Below are 17,245 nucleotides of genomic sequence, written 5' to 3' on the forward strand. Positions count from 1 at the left end.
TTAACAGTTCTTAGTATAGTTCTTTTAGTTTGTAGTTTCTGTGTTAATAATACAGTCTCTGAGCTACTTTGTTATTGTTTAGTACTTGCCATGCATTTCAAGTGCTATAAATCTGTTTCATATTAGTTCAAATTAAACTTTCAATAAAGATAAAGGAAAAACTTTTAAAACACTTCCTGTTATCTATAAGAATGTTATTTATTGACTTTTGATTCTGAAATACTTTTCTCTCCCTAGTCTAATGATCTTTGGTCATTCAACAGATACTTAACACTACTGTGTGACAGGCATATACTGGAGGCCTAGTTCTCTAGTTCCCTGTTGTTAATGCCAGTTTTGTACCAGCAAATGCAAACTATGACTTTGTATAAGAAGCTTTTCCATAGCTCATATATTTTAATAAATTTAATATGTTCTTATCATTGTAACTTCCTAAAGAAGTTAGGATTGATTATGGTGCTAGATATTCTTATAGGTCATAGTTGATTCCTCAGTAATTATTCTTAGACAACTAGTAAGCTGATTAATAGATATCCATTGCCGCTTTTTACATTCCAAATACTCTATGCAGTTTTTATTCCAGATTAAACACAGGTCAGTGCATTGTGATGTTTGGGTTTTTCAGTTTAGTATGCTGTGGAAGAGTATTTTATGATTTCAAGACTGATAGTGAGGAGGATCAGTGAGGAGGAAGTATATATTTTGTAAAGCTAGTGATTAGACTTTTATAGATAACAAATGGCCGTTTTTGAAGGAAAAATAACACGAATGATAAAATTTCATATAAAATGCTTTCTTTGGAGCTTTTGATTTCAATAAATATTTATTCTGTACCATATTATATGTGCCAAGTATTCTGCTGGGGAATGGATATTTGGTGGCGAATAAGACAAAAACTTGCTGTCAAGAAACTAAATCTAATAGTCTTTTCTTGCTTTTGTGTAAAGAGAAAGTGTTACATCAAATAGCTTGGTGATGAAGAGTACTAGCTTTGGCATGCTGTGTATGTACAAATCATAGTGGTATCACTTTGCTAGTTGTGTTATCTCATTTAATTTATCCAAGTTCTCTGAGCCTCTGTTTTCTCATGCATAAATTGTGAATATTAATGCCTATCTCTTGGTTCAGAGGCTTAAACAAGATAATTTTTCTAAATATTTAATTGAGAAGCTCAATAAAAATACATAAAAGTGATATACAACCAAGTATTAATCTTTACATATTATTCTTGCAATAATGACCTTGCCTAATGAGAGATAGCAGTTTAAAGCATATATTTGCATTTTTCTTTGAAGATGATGTTAAAGTCACAAGAAATGTATGTAAGTCCCTTATCCACCTGCCTTACCACTTTGTTAATTTGGTTGAGCTCTGACTTTTAGTCTGTAAAGCTTTTTATTTCTTTCCTTTTTGTGGAACTCTCAAGAAGCATACCAACTGTATTGCTTTAGTTTGTGTACCAGAAAGGAATCTAAAGCACTTGTTCATTTTATATAGGCTGCGTGAGTAGCCACCAGATACAGTTGGTATTCTAAGTTGGTATCAGACCAGTGACCCAGAAGTGAGTCTCTTGTAGCTCATTAACAGTCTAGTTCAGTTTTAAGTTTCTTGTTTGTTGGTCTAGAAATGCCTGTTATGCAGGAGTGTCAAGATTCTAGGGGTATTGCTACATTTATTTATTTATTTATTTATTTATTTATTTTTTAATATTTTATTTATTTATTCATGAGAAACAGAGAGAGAGAGAGAGAGGCAGAGACACAGGCACAGAGAGAAGCAGGCTCCATGCAGGGAGCCTGACGTGGGACTCCATCCCGGGTCTCCAGGATCACGCCCTGGGCTCAAGGCAGATGCTCAACCGCTGAGCCACCCAGGTGTCCCGTATTGCTACTTTTAAAAAGAGATAATAATATTTAGTATAACTGTATACTTTAAAAAAATTAGGAACTGGGATGCCTGGGTGGCTCAGCGGTTGAGCGTCTGCCTTCGACTCAGCGGGTGATCCTGGAGTTCTGGGATCGAGTCCCACATCTGGCTCCCTGCATGGAGCCTGCTTCTCCCTCTGCCTCTGTCTCTGCCTCTCTCCCCTCACCCCCTCTCTTTCTCTCTGTGTCTCTCATGAATAAATAAAATCTTGAAAAAAAAAGAAAATAATAAAATAAAATCTTTTTTAAAAAATTAGGAATTTTCCTAAGGAAATAGATATCTTTAAATATTTCTCCCTAACATTCTCTTCTCTTTTCTTTTCCTTTTGTAACTTCTACCCCCCAATGAGAGTCTCGAACTCATGAGTCCAAGATTAAGTCACATGCTCCTCTGACTGAGCCAGCCAGGTGCCCTCTCCCTAATTTTCTGTCGATGTTTTTATATGTCAAATATCTGTGGATGCCAAATTTATAATTCTGAAGTAGTTTGGGGAGTAACCTTTTCTAACTTTAACACCGTATTGCAGTAGCAGGACTCTGCTTTGTTTACCAGGTCAGTTGTGCTCCAAGAAGCAGACTCCAAAATGGGGTTAACTATTCAAGAGATCTATTAGGGTAAATACTCATGATGGATAAAGAGGACAAGCAGTACAGGTGTGACCCTGTGGAAGGAGAAAGGGAGGGTAGAATTGGAAATTGGGTGGAATTGGGAAGATAGGTATAGTATCAGACTATACAGCATGTTTCTGAGAAAGTTTCAGTCAGACTGATGGGAAATCCTTGAGACAAAGTTGCCCTGGGGAGGAATCCTTTATTTGGCAGGAATGGCTAGTTTCTAGTACCCCCACTTTGCTCAGTCTTTGGCTGGGAGCAGCCCAAAGGAAACATGACCTGGGGTGACCTCCCAGAAGATCCAAAGGTGTAGCATGTGGAGGTGGTGAGTCAACTACGCTCTCTGCAGCAGGTTCTGTTGAAAAGAGGTCTGAGCTGGGCAGCTCTGTGACTGCCACAGTTAATAACATTAAGAACTACAGTGGCAGATATACATGTATTTCATGTAATCTTATCACCAACTCTGCGAGGTGTCATTCATGAGCAAATGGGGGACATTGAGAGCGTAAATAACTTATCCTTGGTTGCTGAGCTAGCCAGTGGTAGAACCAGAATTGTAACTTAGGCAGGATTCTGACTCTAGTGTCTCAAGTATTTAAGTACCTATATCAGACTGACTACATGCATACCCTAAAAAATTCTGCTGAACTTTACTTTGTGAAAGTTTTATGAATCTAAAAATGTCTAATTACCTTTTGCCATACTAGTTTCTAAAGATCCGTTTGTTTTCATTAAGCATACATGTTCAGAACTTGTGGCTTTACTGTTTGAATTTTGATGCATGTCTTCACTTGTCAAAAAAAGTACATTATGCTAGTTACACCCCATCCCCCTTTTCTCCCAGTATATTGAAGTTGTACTACAGATCTCTAGCTACAGTAAGCAGTTCTCCAAGGATGAAGAAAGAAAATGTACATACACATAGGAATTTCTTTTCCAGAGCTAAAATTGACATTTTATAAATAATTTCCGTGTTGCAAACTTGAGACTAAGAAATCACAGCAATTCAGTGATATGCATTTGGCATGAGTCAGTTTTAGTTCTTAGTGCTTTTCATTGGAAATGGCATAAAAAGTAAGATTTCTTTGAATTTTTTATGCTGTGGGCTTACAAGAGACAGAAGATGTTTTTCTCTTATAGATGCCTGGCAGTGCATGGCAGCAGAAGTAACGAAAGGGTCACAAACCCCAGCAGTACTTCCCAGGTCACATGCACCCTTAATTTTTAAAGAATCTAGAAACACCCTAAGCAGTTGATAATAGGTCATTTCTAGGTGATAAAGGGTATTTGATACGGAGTACTGCTTTTCTTTCTACACCTACCATTTTTTATAGTCATTTAGAGACTTTGTTTTTAAATATGTAACCACTGGTAACTGAATTACAGCTCTCTTCTTTTTTTGATATTTGATATTGATTTCAAGGTCTTAAAATTTTTCTTTCAAGCTTTGTTAAAAAAATCATTTCAGTTTATTTATAAGCACTTTCTGCAGTCATTGACTTCAATCTAAGTGCAATTAGAAATGCCAGAGGCAGCTACTGTTAAAAAAGATAGACAGAGATAGAGAGGTTATAATTATAGTAACTACTGCCAAAAGTGTTTATGCATTTTTCTTTCAGACACCTTTGTATTAAAGTAATTTGAAACTTGACAATATAGCCTCCTTTGATGTAAAAATTGGGAAACATAGATTGGTGCTTTAGAAATTTAGTCTTTCAGTGACCTAGCAGTTGATATAAAAATATGAATTTGAAAATAAATAGCATATTGGGTAAACTGTACTGTACTCATGAAAGGAGCCAAAAAATTATGGATTAAACTGAATTTGAAAAATAATTACAGTTTTGAGTCCTAAACCAGATTCATTATTAAAATGAAATGATAGGTCCTTGACCCTTGGGTGTGCTTGGAATAAATATGGAACACAGTATTGTTTTTAAAACTATTTTGCTTTTATAAGCTAAGACAGATGTACAAAAAAGATGCAGTTTTTATTTTGTATTGGCAGCTTCCAAATATTTAGTATCTATTTCCAAGAGTTGCAATTAGTAAAGCAACCATGGTACTGAAATCTGCACATCCCACAAGCTAATTATATTTGCAAGGTCAGAGTGAATACATATTTTCAGAAAAATAAAGGGTTATATAAATATGTGTCTTCTACTTGGCTGTTATATCACAGTTTGTTGATCTGGAGTATAATGTGTACAATTCACAAATTTGTCTGATAACAGAAAGTGGTGTGTGATTGTGTTTATTTTACTAACCAGTATATTCACAGCAATCACTTCCAAATATCTCTCCAGTAAAGATGTGTTAATTACAAAACAGACAAGGTCTTCTATTATATTAAAGCTACTAACAAGAAGACAGCAGGAATCACACATGTAAATAGCATCATCAACCCCTATTTTAGTCCTCTGTTTTGATCTGTGAGTTGCGCATAGACCAAAGGTGCTATTAAAGACTGAGTGTATGAAATAGGCAGCATTATATGAACAAAATTTATTCAACAAGAAAACAGACCTTTAACATGAATTTAACAAGCCTGAGAAATTATAAACTATCATATGCTGCAGATTCATGCAGTGATAATAAACAAAAAAGGAAAGTAAGAGGTTTCCCTAAGCTAGCCAAACTGCTAATGGTTTTGTTATAAGCTGTCTACTGTTGCAGTGACCTCTGAAAAGTCTCAAGGCACTTGTACCAGAAAAAATTAAATGGTCAGGCTGGTGGATGGAGATACAGTGTGGATTCAGTGTGGGATATAGGACTTCAGCATGGAAAGGAATTATAAAAGTCTACCATCACATTCCTGAAAATACTCTTTATACTTTTGTTTGGAAGTTTTTGTTATTACGTATTGATGCAGTAGTTTTTGTGCAAAGTTTTTTGGCTAAATTACTATTTGGATTTATAAGCTATAAACTGGACTGGTTTAGTGTATGTATACTTTAAAACAAACTGTTTAGAAAATTTACCTAGCTCCAAAAATGGATTCTTTCCCCTGTCCCCTTCCCTATACCTTAATTAATCTTTGGGGGTTCCTTGTGCCAGTATACTGTATCTAAGATTTCCTTTCTTATCATGGAGTGACCACTTTGCTGTCATTCTGTTGCATCATGCTGTAAATACATAAACATGGAGAAACGCCTTCAGCTTAAACACACCTCCAAGTGCTCACCAGGGCTTTTTCTTGAATCTTACTGTGGCATAATTAACACCTTCTTCACCCATTGCTCATTAGTGCACTGGACATTAATGAGTCTATTTTGATAGGTTGCTCTAAAGAAGGAACCTGCTTATTCTCACAGTGCAAAAGGCAATTATAAAATTGTACAGAAATTGAAATGTAGACTATATTGCCATATTTATATTTTTATTGCGTACTAAATCTAATTTTGGTTTGCAGGTTGTTGAACATGTTAGTTTCCTTAAGACAGTTGCTATAGCAATGGCAGCAAATTCCTTTAATCTTGGTGTAGTTAAAGTATTCTTTTCTATTGGCTATCATATTGCTACTCAGGAATCATCAATCTAAGCATGTCATTCACATAGGCCATCATTTAATACTTAAACAATATATTGCTTTTAAATCTTTTTCTCATTTTTTAATATAATTTATTTTTTTTTAAATTTTAGATTTGTTTCTAACTGATGATAATACCTACTTAGCTGGTATTTTCATTTCCTTTTTATGAGGTTTCACACCTGCTTATAATATTCCAGAGAAATATTATGGAGATTTTTGCATGTAAAATAGCTGCCTGCTGTTTTAGTTTGAAAGTGTTTAATATAAAACAGTATACAGATATTTTGTTGTGGTATATGATGGAATTTTCATAGTTTTATAGGATAGTTTTTTTCCTGCAAATGATTTTATTGAAATCTTAAAATGGAATCAAAATACTCTAAAATCATTTGGGCCAAAATGATGCTTTGCTTTTAAATTTACCCGAGTACTTAAATACTGGAGTACTTAAATGGCAGTGTTTTAATTTTTTTTTTAATTTTAAAATTTTTAAAGATTTTATTTATTTGAGAGAAAGATAGCAAGAGTGTACCAGGGTGGGGGGGAGGGTGGAGGGGGAAGGAAGGGTAGGGAGAAGCAGGCTCCGCATTGAGCCAGGAGCCCAACGTGAGGCCCAATCCCAGGACCCTGGGACTGTGACCTGAGCTGAAGGTAGAAGCTTAACTGACCGAGTCACCCAAGTCCCCTCTAAATGGTGGCAGTTCTTAATCCTGCGCTTACTTATTTAAGTTACACCTATCTTATTCAAATGGTCATTTTTCTCCTTTTGCTTACATCTTAATTTTATTTTATGTGCTTTTGAATAGAAAATTTTACTTCTGTATTTTTTAAACAAGTGTTTGAAATTATTATAATATCTGATTAAAGCATGTCTGATATTAGTACCTATTTTTATTGTTTCATGAAAATAAATGATTAAAAAATCTAAGTACAAGCAAGAAGTATAAATGTAGGCCATATTTATTTTTATATAAATGTGAAAGTTAAGTCTGAATTGCAGTTATTGTATAAAAAGAAAAAGGAGTTTTCACAGACTATTAAATCATGTATGTTCTGGGGATAGTTGGTTTTATTTTGAGGCAAGAGGACTCTGGGGAAATTCAAACTGTTAGAAATAAAAGCAAAACTCAGAGTTGATTTTTTTTTTTTGGCCTGCCAGAGTGGACACTTGTAATGAATGCTTTGGTATAAGTTTGTATCCTTTGTACTGTTTGTTGACCCTTAATGGTAGCCTTTGGAAAGGGTAACTTTTTTCTTTCTTTAGATCTTATTTAGTATACAGCATGTGTACATATACAAACAGATTTTTCAGACTTGATTAGATTTCATTTGGCTTAACTTGAAAATAAATTTGATTTTCTGCTTAATTATACTTACTCAGCTATACGCAAACTACAAAGAAATGGAAAACAGTCTAGTTGATGGTAGGTTTTATAATGTTAATAAATCACGGTTTAAGTACTTTTAAGGCAAATCTAGAAAAATATATTATTCTGCTTTAAGATTTTTTTTATGTGACAGAAGTATTGAATTTATTCTCTAGGCAATTGATTTAAATTCCCAGAAAGAAGCATCTGTCTTAAAGTCCCAGTGCTTGCTTTATATAAAACTTTACAACATTTAAAAGCTTTGACGAGTTTTTTCAAATCCATGATGACGAACAGAAAAAAAGTGTTAGGATAATATATGATTCTTGTTAAATCTCTTAATATATAAGAGCTAATAGATGATACTGTATCATATAAGAATTTGGACTCTTTTTATACAGAAATAGTGAATACACATAGAAAAAGAAGGGTACCTATTATTACTTCCTTACTATGAACTTATGTTTGTCTCATTCTATACCATGTTCCTGGCTTTTAAAGCACAGATGACCTTGGTTTTCTTGTATTTGCCTCCTCCTATTCTTGACAGTGGCTTGGATATTTAAGGCCATCAGACAAGGTATAAAGTCTTTTATAGTCACAAGAAGTAAAAGGTATCTGACTAGAAGAGAATACGTGGAGCAAGTGCCTTTCTGGCTGTAATTTTGTTGTCATTTCAAGTACTGTGGTAGTATAATTGATGTGACAGGGCTGGGCTTTACATGTGGTCCCTTAGCTTGTGCTCACTTTCAGTTTTAGTTTCTCTTTGTCATTCATTTTGATTAGGTAAAATTTAGGTGACAAACATATGCACACCAATGGAGGCTGTTTGGTGTGGAAGTTTAGTAATGATGTATTTCAATAATAAAGATGCAAAGTTAATATTTTTCTTTACTGCTTCATGAAAATTGCAATAATTGGTGTCACCTTACATTACAAGATAGAGGGTGGTGTGCTGATGGCACAGTCAGCAGGAGGTTCTTTTTTATTAATATTATAATTAAATGATTTTCTGGAAATAGGCCAGAAACAGATGCAAGTTGATCATGCCTGTCCACTGTTGCTTGGCATCATCACTTGCTTTTTTAAAAAGAATTGACCTGACACCTTATTTTTACAGGTTGTTATTGATGCCTTCAGATTGATCAATGCTAATATGATGGTCTTAGGACATGAACCAAGACAAACAACCTCAAATCTGGGTCATTTAAACAAGCCATCTATCCAGGTAATGCCTGTTTTTTTTTTTTTTTTTTTTTTTGTATTTGATAATGTGTTAAAACTCTGTTTTACATTTTAAAGCCTATTATAAATGGCCATTTTAATATCTAATACTTAGCATTTTAATTTGTTTGCAATTAATTTTTCTTGTGCTTGAGAAGATTATGGAAACACTTCCATAAGTTAGATTTGCTCACTTATGAGTCTGTTTTTAGTGGCCTCTTTAAACTTACCTAACATAGTTTGAGTATACCCTTTAAGGGAGCATATGAGAGCCTTTTATCTTGAGAATACCTTATGGCTTTGCATGGTTAACATTGTAGTAAAGGACTAATACAAGTTTTGGGTAGAGTGCATTAGGGGATATCATTATTGATTGGTTAGATATTTCTCATGGCATTAAAAATGGGAAAATTGGTATACTTTAAGAGACAAACAATTCGTAAATGGCACTTAAAATTTTCTGCCTTTTTAAAATTTAATCTCTACATTTAAAATGCATCCAATATATATCTATATTATTACTTTTTATTTATATCTTTTTCTTTCCAATAACATCAACCACCATTATTACAGTTATGCAGTCATTTAATATCCTCCCGAGCGATTAATGTTTTTTTTGTATCATTTACATGTCTCATTGTTTTTACACAAATCTTTATTGTCTGCAAAGATTATTTTAAATGTTTTTTAATGTACCACAACCTGTGTCTATATAGTTAATTGCTTCTCTGAAGATTAATTAAATGGACAGAAATACCATGTTTGGTTAAATAGAACACATAGGACAAAGACATTATAGTAGCTATTGCTTCTTGCCTTCTGAAGCCTGGCTCTGTCATATGATTGTCTTTGGGGAGTTGTGGCTTTGACAGTTAAACATGGTTAAGCGTGGGTTACACTCTGATAACTTTACACCTTTAGATGCTTACTTTTACAGCAGTCATTCATCTGAAATCTTTGTCAAAGTGAAACATTTTGTTTCTAAGGATGAGGTGTGCTGCTTTTAAATAAAATTGTTTTACAAGTCAGGAAAAACTACAAAGTTTAATGAGTATGAAATAAGCTACCAGTGTTTTTGATTGGGTACAGACAAGCCCATGCTTGTATGTTCCAGGAGAATATATTATTGGACCTGTTTAGCCTGTGATAATGACCTTTCTTATAAACCCCCATAGTATCATACTGCTTCATTATTTTTTTGCCAAAGGTTAAGTAGCATCTCACAATCCAAGGTCATTGTGATTACTACATGGTATATTTCTGCCAGAAGTTTTTTGCTAATTGCAACTCAACAGCCACCTGTTGCTGATTTCATCTTTTAAGTGTAAACCCTGCTTTTTAACTTTATAAATTGAGCAAAATCAATATTAAAATTTGTTATTTTTTCTCTAACAGTCCAGTTTTATTTTTTAGTCCTACCTTATGAGTCTGTAACTTAAGGTGGACCTTATAGAGCAAATTCCAAACCCAAGTTAAGAGGACCTAATAGCTACATCATTGTTTTTCTTTCATTTTAGTTTTTTTTTTTTTTTTGCCTTCTAATTAAAATTTGTAAATATGTTTATTTCACAGTTTATGTGGTGCCCATCAGAATGACCTCTATCTGGGTGCTTTATAGTTTTAAGACAATTTCAATACTAAAATACTCAAATAGGACCAAGCCAACAAGTAATAGAACAAAGCCACACTTTAAAACTATTTCTTAGTTTTTTTAAGGCAAGCTAGAAAGAAAACAACCCAGAAGAACCTGAAGTTAATATTCATAATAGAATTTTAATATATGTTAGCAGAATCTTGGACTCAGGGATCAGAAGCCTTTCTGAAAGGGTTTTATTTTGAAGGTTTGTGTTAAGAGAGGCCTTGTACCTAAACCAGCTTTTTAATAGTAGAGATAGAAATCTGACAGCAACCATCAGCACTTATGCTGGTGATCACTATTGATTTTCTAACACTGATTTTTTACTATTATAGTAGTGGGGGAATTATTATATTGTAGACTACTGTTTAATAATTTGAGGAAAGTTTAAAACGTGTTAAGAAAAAGATTATAAAATAGGATATACAAGTTCTTCTCTTTGCAAATACATGTTTTATAATCTGTGCCTATCTATCTATACCAAGATGTTAGTATTGATTACCTTTGGTGGTGGGATTATGGAATTTTTTTACTTATTTTTCCTTTTCCATATTTCTTAAACTTTCTACAGTGAAACATATATTACAGAAAATTTTATTTTTAAAGCACTAAAACAGTGTTGGAAATATCTACCACAAAACAAAACTAATAGTGTTTACATTAATATTCAGGTTCTAAGTAAGAGAAGCCATTAATAACCCTGAAAGGGAGGCAAAAGTATAATGCTTACATTCTAGACTTTTGTTTTAATATATGAGACTTAGTATTATTTTGTACTTAGAACATTTGACCAGTATCAAATGTATAGGATTGGTGATTAACAAACATTTATTTTAGTAACTAAACATTTTAAACCATTTCACTTAAAAACTGTTCAAAGTATTCCAGATCCTTATGAGCCATAGTATAAGTAAAGATTGGGTTGTCAACTGCTTAGAAATTTAGTAACTATTGATGCACAGGTGCATTGTGCAAGGACTGTGAGCCTCTGAGTATAGCCCTGGGTACAACTGCATTGTCTAACAGAGTTAAGCTATTTGAAAAATACCGTTTTCAGTGCTTAATGAACAGTTATAAAACAGTTGCCCTGGAAGAAACCATTGTGGTCATTATGTAGATGAGAGAACAGAGAACCCAGAAAGTTCGTAGGCTTTGTAGTGAGTTAATGTAGGAACTGGTATTTATAATCTAGGCTCCTGGCTCTTTATACTATACTTGGGAACTTAATTAATTAAATAATTAATTTAAGCATAGATAATATATTAGTTCAAAATTCAACAGGTACAAAAAGTATTTAAGTGGAAACTCTCTTCTTTTGCCTTCTGCCCAGTTCTCCACTGTAGAGGGAACAACAAAACACATTTTGTTTCTTTTCCGAGTTATTATACTTATATGAAGAAAGCTCCATTTAAAAATATGATCTAAGGGATATTATTTAGCTCCACATTTTCACCTTATTATCAGTGTGAAATAATATAAGACAAACAGACTTATCCTTGGATCTAAATAAACATGCTTTGCTTTTTTAAAAGCATGGAACTTTTTTTTTTTTTTTTTTTTTTTTTTTAACCTATCAAGAACCTCTAAAAAGGTTATTATTGGGCAGCCCCGGTGTGCAGCGGTTTAGCGCCGCCTGCAGCCTGGTGTGTGATCCTGGAGACCCGGGATCAAGTCCCATGCCAGGCTTCCTGTATGGAGCCTGCTTCTCCCTCTGCCTGTGTCTCTGCCCCTCTCTCTCTGTCTCTATGAATAAAATAAAATCTTAAAAAAAAAGTTTATTATTATTAAACAGTTCATAAGCCGTGTATTTTATAATATGCCTGCTTTTCCATAGGAGTGAGTATATGGAGATGCAATTTTAACTTCTTCTCAATAGTCTGGGCAGTATCAATGAAATATGATGAGGGTAGGTTTTAGTTGCTTGTAGTTATTTGACACAGTCATTATATAAGAAGCCATTTAAGTAAAAGATCTTATTTTAAGATCTGTTGTTAGCAATCCCTTTACATAAAATATGGTTTTATACAGTTCATTCCAACCTGATAGCTGACTGCCTCTTATTAACTATTTACATTTTTATTCCGTTTCTACCACCTTTGCTCATCACTACTGTTTGTTTTTTAAGATTTTTAAAAAATTTATTCATGAGAGACACAGAGAGAGGCAGAGGCATAGGCAGAGGGAGAAGCAGGCTCCCTACAGGGAGCCCGATGTGGGACTTGATCCTGGGACTCTGGGATTACTCCGAGCCGAAGGCAGATGCTCAACCGCTGATCCACCTAGACATCCCACATCACTATTGTTATAAGTTTTTTACTTTTCCTTCTCACTGTGATTTATGCTATAATGGTTTAGCCAATCTGAACATTCATTGGGATTAAGTATCTGGTCTCTCAAAGATATATCTAGATCACATGAATGAGTAAATACAGTAGGATAAGTCATTCAAATAGTGATTGATTTTGAAGTTGATTTCACTGTAATGATTATTTGTAGACTTAAGTGTTTTGGATTTGTCATACTAACAAAATGACGAATTTCTACAGATTGATTAAAACAGCATAGAAATAACCAAGAAGTTAATCAGCAGGATCTTAAAACTCCCCTTTGTCTGTGGTCCTCCAAACCATCCTTTATCTAAAATAGGCCCTTAGACTGAAAATGAGTACCAATCTAGGCAGAACTTCCTTCTTCAATGATTGGCAGGGTTTGAGCAAAGAAAACAAGGGTCAGGATATACAAGAAGTAAATAAATAAGCCTCACCGCTTTTAGTGAATTTAAAACATACTGTCCTAGAAACAGGGCTATAGAAGGTGACTGGTTTCCCAGGTCAGCCACTGAAAGCTTATTTAGCCCACGGTATATAATATTATAGAAAAGAATCAACTGTTGCAAATTTTAAATAGCCAATTAGTGTGAATGAGTTGCGAACAAATCCTGTTTTAATGAAGAATTGCCTGAATTTTCCTAAGTCCATCATATGTTTGTTAAGTGTAAATTAAAAAGTTAAGTAATGATATTTTAAGAAATTTCCTAGCTATATAACTTTCTCCTTGATCTGCCTGACATGCTATGGCATTTGCTAGTATATTCTGCTTAATTTGCAGTTTGACTCCTCCAAAAGGTTAGTTCTCTCTCTTGATAAAACTAATCTTCTGTTTGGCATATGCTGCCTCAACTTGTCAACTAAATTGGTTAATTTGAGAGAATTTGTTATTCACCAAGGCTGTGTTTTTTGGGCTCATGTAGAGGGAGGCCTGTACTTGGCCAATTTACTTGTGATTTGGAATGTACTGGGGGTACACAGCAGGTGAGTAAGTGAAATTGGAAGACTGCTTGAGGATATCGTTTTATTTAAACTTACATATTTTTAAAATAATTACACCTGCTGATCTTTCATGCTGCCCATGTTAGTCTTAACTGCTATTATCTAAATGATGTCATTAAAAATCAAGTATAGGTAATTGCCTTCAAATACCAAACTGTATCTATTTGAGCAGTATAGTTAATCTCCAGAATGTGGACTCTGGGCCCATTGGCTTATTTCTGTATTTATTAGCCATAGATAGCCCTTACTAGCTTTATGGCTGCTATGGAGAATTATGCAGTTAGGGCATTGCACAAAGGTGCTTCGATGAGGGGGCAGTTAGTAACTGAAATCTAGTGCAAGTTTCACTCTCCAGTCAGGCTTTATCCACTGGGAGGACTAGGTATCTTCTCTAATTCTTCCACCCAGGGGATACACTTCCTAATTTACGTAAATATGAGTACATATTAAGGAAAACCTGGATTAATTCTACTTGATCTGCACAGCATTTCTGAGCACTGAAATTTGATTCACTACTCCTGATGATTATTGAGATGGATAAGGGTTTAATAGATATACTTAGTACTTTAATTTTGTACATCAACCATTTTATTATAGCAGATGTTAGGATAGGAATGGATTGTTACAGATACATATCTAAAATGTTACAAGTACTTGGTGGAGTGATTTTTTGCTAGCAGAGTTTTAAAATAAGACTGCCTATGTTTTGTTTTTATCCTGATCCTTTAAAGTATAAAGACTTAATCCAAGAATTTCTGAGATACACTGTAGCATACTACGGTAGAAAAAACATGGGCTTTGGAGTCAGAAATACTTGGGTTCAAATCCCACCTTTGCCTTGCTATATAAAACTGGGACAAATTAAGATTTCAGTCATATTTTCTTCATCTATCAAAATACAAATGGAATCAGCCTACCTTACTGAGTTGTTAGGAAGATTAGAAGACCTAATAGGTAAAGCAGATACTGGATACTCACTAAATGTTTCCTCCTTCTAGGCCTACTTCTTTTACCTCAACACCTTAACGCCTTTCGCTATAAAAGTCCAATAAATAGAGAGTGGAGTGGTAGTTTTGGTTAGCTTTATCTTCATATTTGAGCTAACTGTAAAGCCCTTATTGTTTTTATACTTGTTGAAAGTAAGTCCAAGGTGTATTTCTGTACTATCATGTCTTTCTGGGTTGATAGGGTCCCCCAGAGTACCATTCTGAACCACATTTGTACATCTGTTGCCAGAGTTCAATATTTGAGCAGCTGTGAATGGATTTCATCACAGGCAGGGTTATTGTTTCTTAATAAAGCCATGTCATTAGCTTAAATTTTTATTATGATCTGCCTGTTTGTCTTAGAAGTCAAGTGCAGTGGAAAAAATTCTGGTTAGTGAGATTGCCTGTCACTGGATAAGATCATGAAGTAAATATAAATAGACCCAATAAAGAACCAACTTCACTTTGTTAATTTGGAGACATATGTGGGACACAATTATTTGAATCTATTCGAATTGAATTAAGAAAAAAGGGAGATCCTACATTAAGTCATGGGTGAAAAAATAAGTGTATTATTATGATTTTCTTTTGAAGTAACAAAGTGCCCCCCCCGATATTGTAAAATCAGACTTTTAAATTATTATTATTTATAAATTATGAACAATTAATTTATAATTTAGATTATGATGGGGTCAGACCCTATCTCTGACTCTGAGCAAGACTACTGAAACTGTTGAATTTGTGCTGCTGTGCATGATATTTTGAAGAATATATGACCCATACCTCTAAACCTCACTTCTAAACTTGTAGTGAAGAAAAAAAATAAATATTTTCATTTAATCTTTATAGGTTAAAGCCTTTTTTTAGAAGATAAGTTTGGTCAATGGTTTCAAACTTATTTTTTACATGCAAAAATGTTAATTTGTCCTTTATCTAATCATTTATCTAATCTTTAATCATTTAGGCATTAATTCATGGACTAAACAGACACTATTACTCCATTACTATTAACTATCGGAAAAATGAACTGGAACAGAAGGTAAGTTAAAATTTTTATATTAGAGAGAGGGGGGAAATCCTTTTTCAGACCATTTAAACTATTACCTAGTATATTTGAGTTTGAATTGTTGATTTCTTTCATTGATGTGTTCAAATATTTTTTCATTCCTAATGAATTATGGGAACATAAAATAAAGGAATATTTTATTGGACATATAAGATATTTTACCTTATTGGTAGGTGCTAGAATAAGAGAATAAGTAGGAAACAAACATTTCTGTTTGATTTTATGATTAATTACAAAAATCTTCTCCTCATTCTGTGTTTTTCTGATTATCTTTTTCCAATAAAATGCCTTTTTGGAACTTTCCAAATTTGAAAGGAATAAATGAGATTGTAATTGCGTAGTACTTAAAAAGTACCTTTTTTACATAGGGTAAACTAAAGGTGAATCAAAAGGGAAATTTTAATCAAAAGGTGTTTTAGATATTTAAAGCTAGATTCTTATCGCTTTTTATACTAGGCAGTTTTTAAATTTGGTTACCTTAAAAACTACCTAGTACCTTGGTGGGTTAGCATTCTTTTGTTTCTACTATTTTAGAATTATTTCAACTAATGCCAAATATTTTAAGTCTGCCTCTTGCTTTTTGAAATTACAATCTGAACTGCTTTTTTTTCTTTACTATTACAATTAGTCATCTTCCAAATTAGCTTTTTGTATTTCTCTCTGATAAAGACTTAAAATAATTTTTAAGAACATCGAGTACTATTGCTAGCCAGTAAGTTTTGGTTCCTATGTGATTCTCAAGTCCAAACAGGGTAAGTAATCAGTAGTAAATAAGACCTTTCTTAACTGATCGAAACTGTTCCTCATAAAGATGCCTTAGAAGGGGATTCTAATACATGAGATGCCTGGGAAGTAGAATAAGTTGAGCTGTCCATATTGCCTCGTCTTTCAACCAGATGGCCTCCATTTTTAATGTCATTTATATATTGTGGGGAAGAATGTACTGTATAAGATTTTCATTGAAAGAAGAATTCTGTTTTGTTTTTTTAAGTTTTATAAACCATGTTTTAAAAGGTCAGAGCCACCAGTAAACTCACCTTGAGCATGATGAGGAGTGAGGGTCTACAGGAGCCCGCCCGTTTTTTCCTTGGCCCAAGGGGGGACACAGCCATAAAGCTTTCTTCCAGCTGCTTGCCTATGTCCCAAAGATTGTATCTACTGTGATAGATTTAGTTGATAGATTGAAATATATTTTTAACACTTATTTTTAATTTTTATAGAATAGGTACAGACCGTGAAAAGGATCACCAGTCAGATACAAACTGAAAAGTTTATTCACATACATAAATACTTTATCAGTCTAATATCTGTTTGGAAATATCTGGCTGGTTAAATCAACCTTTCCCCCTTTTTGATGCCCCTAAAATTTAGCTACTATTCTTGGCATAAAACATACACACATAAATACCTATATAAGTTAATTAATGATATGATTATGCTCCTAGTAGCTCAGTTGAGGAGCTTTTTTTTTTTTTTGAGGAGCTTTTATAGTACCAGAAGCCCTGCCTTTACTCTTATGCCACCAAGCTCTATACTTACCTTCAGACTTACTCAAGGGTAACAATGGA

General features: G+C 33.7%; 1 protein-coding gene across 3 annotated transcripts in view; it reads left to right on the forward strand.

Moving 5' to 3' along the window:
- The window catches only part of PSMD14 (proteasome 26S subunit, non-ATPase 14), a 102,781-nt gene that overhangs the window by 70,390 nt on the left and 15,146 nt on the right, over nt 1-17,245 (forward strand). For all 3 annotated transcript variants that reach the window (XM_025471066.3, XM_035696878.2, XM_025471067.3), the window contains exons 8-9: nt 8,557-8,664; nt 15,576-15,650. In XM_025471066.3, the coding sequence (XP_025326851.1) occupies nt 8,557-8,664; nt 15,576-15,650 (183 nt within the window). The remainder of the gene's footprint in view (nt 1-8,556; nt 8,665-15,575; nt 15,651-17,245) is intronic.

The sequence above is a fragment of the Canis lupus genome, chromosome 36 (assembly GCF_003254725.2).
Source record: "Canis lupus dingo isolate Sandy chromosome 36, ASM325472v2, whole genome shotgun sequence".
Lineage (NCBI taxonomy): Eukaryota > Metazoa > Chordata > Mammalia > Carnivora > Canidae > Canis > Canis lupus.